This window comes from Penaeus chinensis, chromosome 11, assembly GCF_019202785.1.
Source record: "Penaeus chinensis breed Huanghai No. 1 chromosome 11, ASM1920278v2, whole genome shotgun sequence".
NCBI lineage: Eukaryota > Metazoa > Arthropoda > Malacostraca > Decapoda > Penaeidae > Penaeus > Penaeus chinensis.
In genome coordinates this window covers 13,491,938-13,493,882 of record NC_061829.1, presented here as the reverse complement: position 1 = coordinate 13,493,882, position 1,945 = coordinate 13,491,938, and the positions used below count along the sequence as shown (strand labels likewise).

At 38.9% G+C, this 1,945-nt stretch overlaps 1 protein-coding gene across 1 annotated transcript in view; it reads left to right on the top strand.

The window, feature by feature from the left end:
* The first annotated feature begins 450 nt into the window (after positions 1–450).
* Positions 451–1,945, top strand: part of LOC125030410 (carnosine N-methyltransferase-like) — a 10,387-nt gene continuing 8,892 nt past the window's right edge. The window contains exon 1 of the mRNA XM_047620446.1: positions 451–504. Within this exon, the coding sequence (XP_047476402.1) occupies positions 451–504 (54 nt within the window). The remainder of the gene's footprint in view (positions 505–1,945) is intronic.

Sequence of the window (1,945 nt, the reverse complement as noted above, 5' to 3'; positions counted from 1 at the left end):
TGCTCTGTCATGAGGTAGGGGTACTGTCCTTTCTTCGTCTAGTTTATGACCGAGAACTTGCTTGAAATCTGGCGCCCATGGGTGCTGTTTGAGCTGATTGAGGTTTCCGGAGACAGGAGATACTTTAAAATTATATAAAAGTCAAGGTTGCCTCTCAGTGCATTGTCTGAGATGTATGTTCGGGTGTCTAGGTAACTCTGCCTAAGAATTGTGCTGTTCTTAGATCTAGTCGACAGTCCAAAGGAAGAAGAGAAGCCTAGAATTTAAGAATTTATTTTCACGTGGGGGCGCCTTGAATGATTCTCGTAGACTCATTTCGAATGAACCCATGTGACTGGCTCGGCAAATATGAAAGACGAAAGCGTAGTCCACAGATCACATGTATTTCTGAGAACCTTAGTGTGGTCCTCCAGATACTGTTCTTCCAATTAGAAAACATTACCTTGCGCCATGGACACTAAGTCTCACAGCAAAGGGCCTTTGATTTGGCTACAGAGATCTCAAGTCTTACCCTACAGAATTCCTTAAACATGAGGCGCAGATAATGCTAATTCCAAGTATTTCCTTAGCGTGGAAATAATGCAATATCTTTCGCATAGAAGCTGATATGTACTTCAGTGGGTTGTGGACGTAAAGAATGTTAATCATCACGGGTGTTGAATGGAGCCGTACTAAGAACTCAACATTGTGACATGGTGTTCCACTTCGAAATTATTCTTTTCTTTTCCTAAATGGTCTCCTAGGCGAGCCAATGCTTCTGAGAGATACGAAGTGGTACAGCTGCCTCCATGCTTCCTATTATGTGGCAAAGTCGCAGCAGTATTGAGGTAATTATGAATGAAAGGTCACTTGTGTTTTAGCAGCGGACGTAGATTATGGTTATGCTGTCACAGGCCGGAATCCGAGGTACTATGTAGCATGTTACGGTAACTGATGGTAATTATATGGTAATAGCCACTTGACCTTTTATTTTTTAAAAGTAGTTGGATATCATTTTTTGAGAGAGTGGTCTGTTAGCTATTCTGTCTACCGTAAACAAAGTAGAGGGCCGGGTAAAGAAGTTGAAAGCTCTATCAGACAAAGTATTAAAAAATCCCACACAGTTTATAATATCCATGACCAGTGGTGGATCCAGACGGGTGCTCTTTTCAGTCTAGTACAATGTGCCCATAGCTGCATAATATGTAATATGCAGGACTTTGTGAACCATGTTAAATATGGTGAAAAGATTTCGACAAAAAACTTTGCATATTACTTCAAGTAAATTTTCATGAAATAATACAAGTACCTTTTTTCTTTGCTGAAACTATGAGAGGCTTGATTTATTCCCTACTGCTGACGGCATGCCGTAACATTAAACAGCATGAAAGTACTCCTACCCTACTTCACTGCCTCGTGCCTTTGCTGTTGGCGACCCTATTATACAGTCTGTCCGTCTCTAAAAATGTGGTGATGATAGTTTTCAACATCAGAATGTGAACTTGATTTAAATGAACAACAGTGACCAAGTGAAACATATATACTGAGCGAGAAATATCAAGGTGATCATTCATCTTTCTTCAGGACTTGTAAAAAAATGAAGATTTACAGTCCTAATAACTATGGTTCTCTTCCTTCGAGATTGGTCAATGGAACGGCAAAAAAAAAGAAAAAAAAGAAAGTCTTACAGTCAGTAGAAATAAAAAAAATTGACCCATTTAACAGATGACACATTGAATGACTCTAGACAAGGTAATAAAAATTCTTTGATAGTTTTTTTTCCCACCTTCCCATCACCTACATATGAAGTACTACGCAAAGTCCACATAAATACTTATGTGGACTTCAACTTTATGATAATTTTCTGATGTAAATCAGTGTTACTAGATACTCAGATAATTTTTATTACTAATATTTAAACAAGGAGTCATGTCTGACACGATGACCAGCTCCTTTGTGCCTGGGG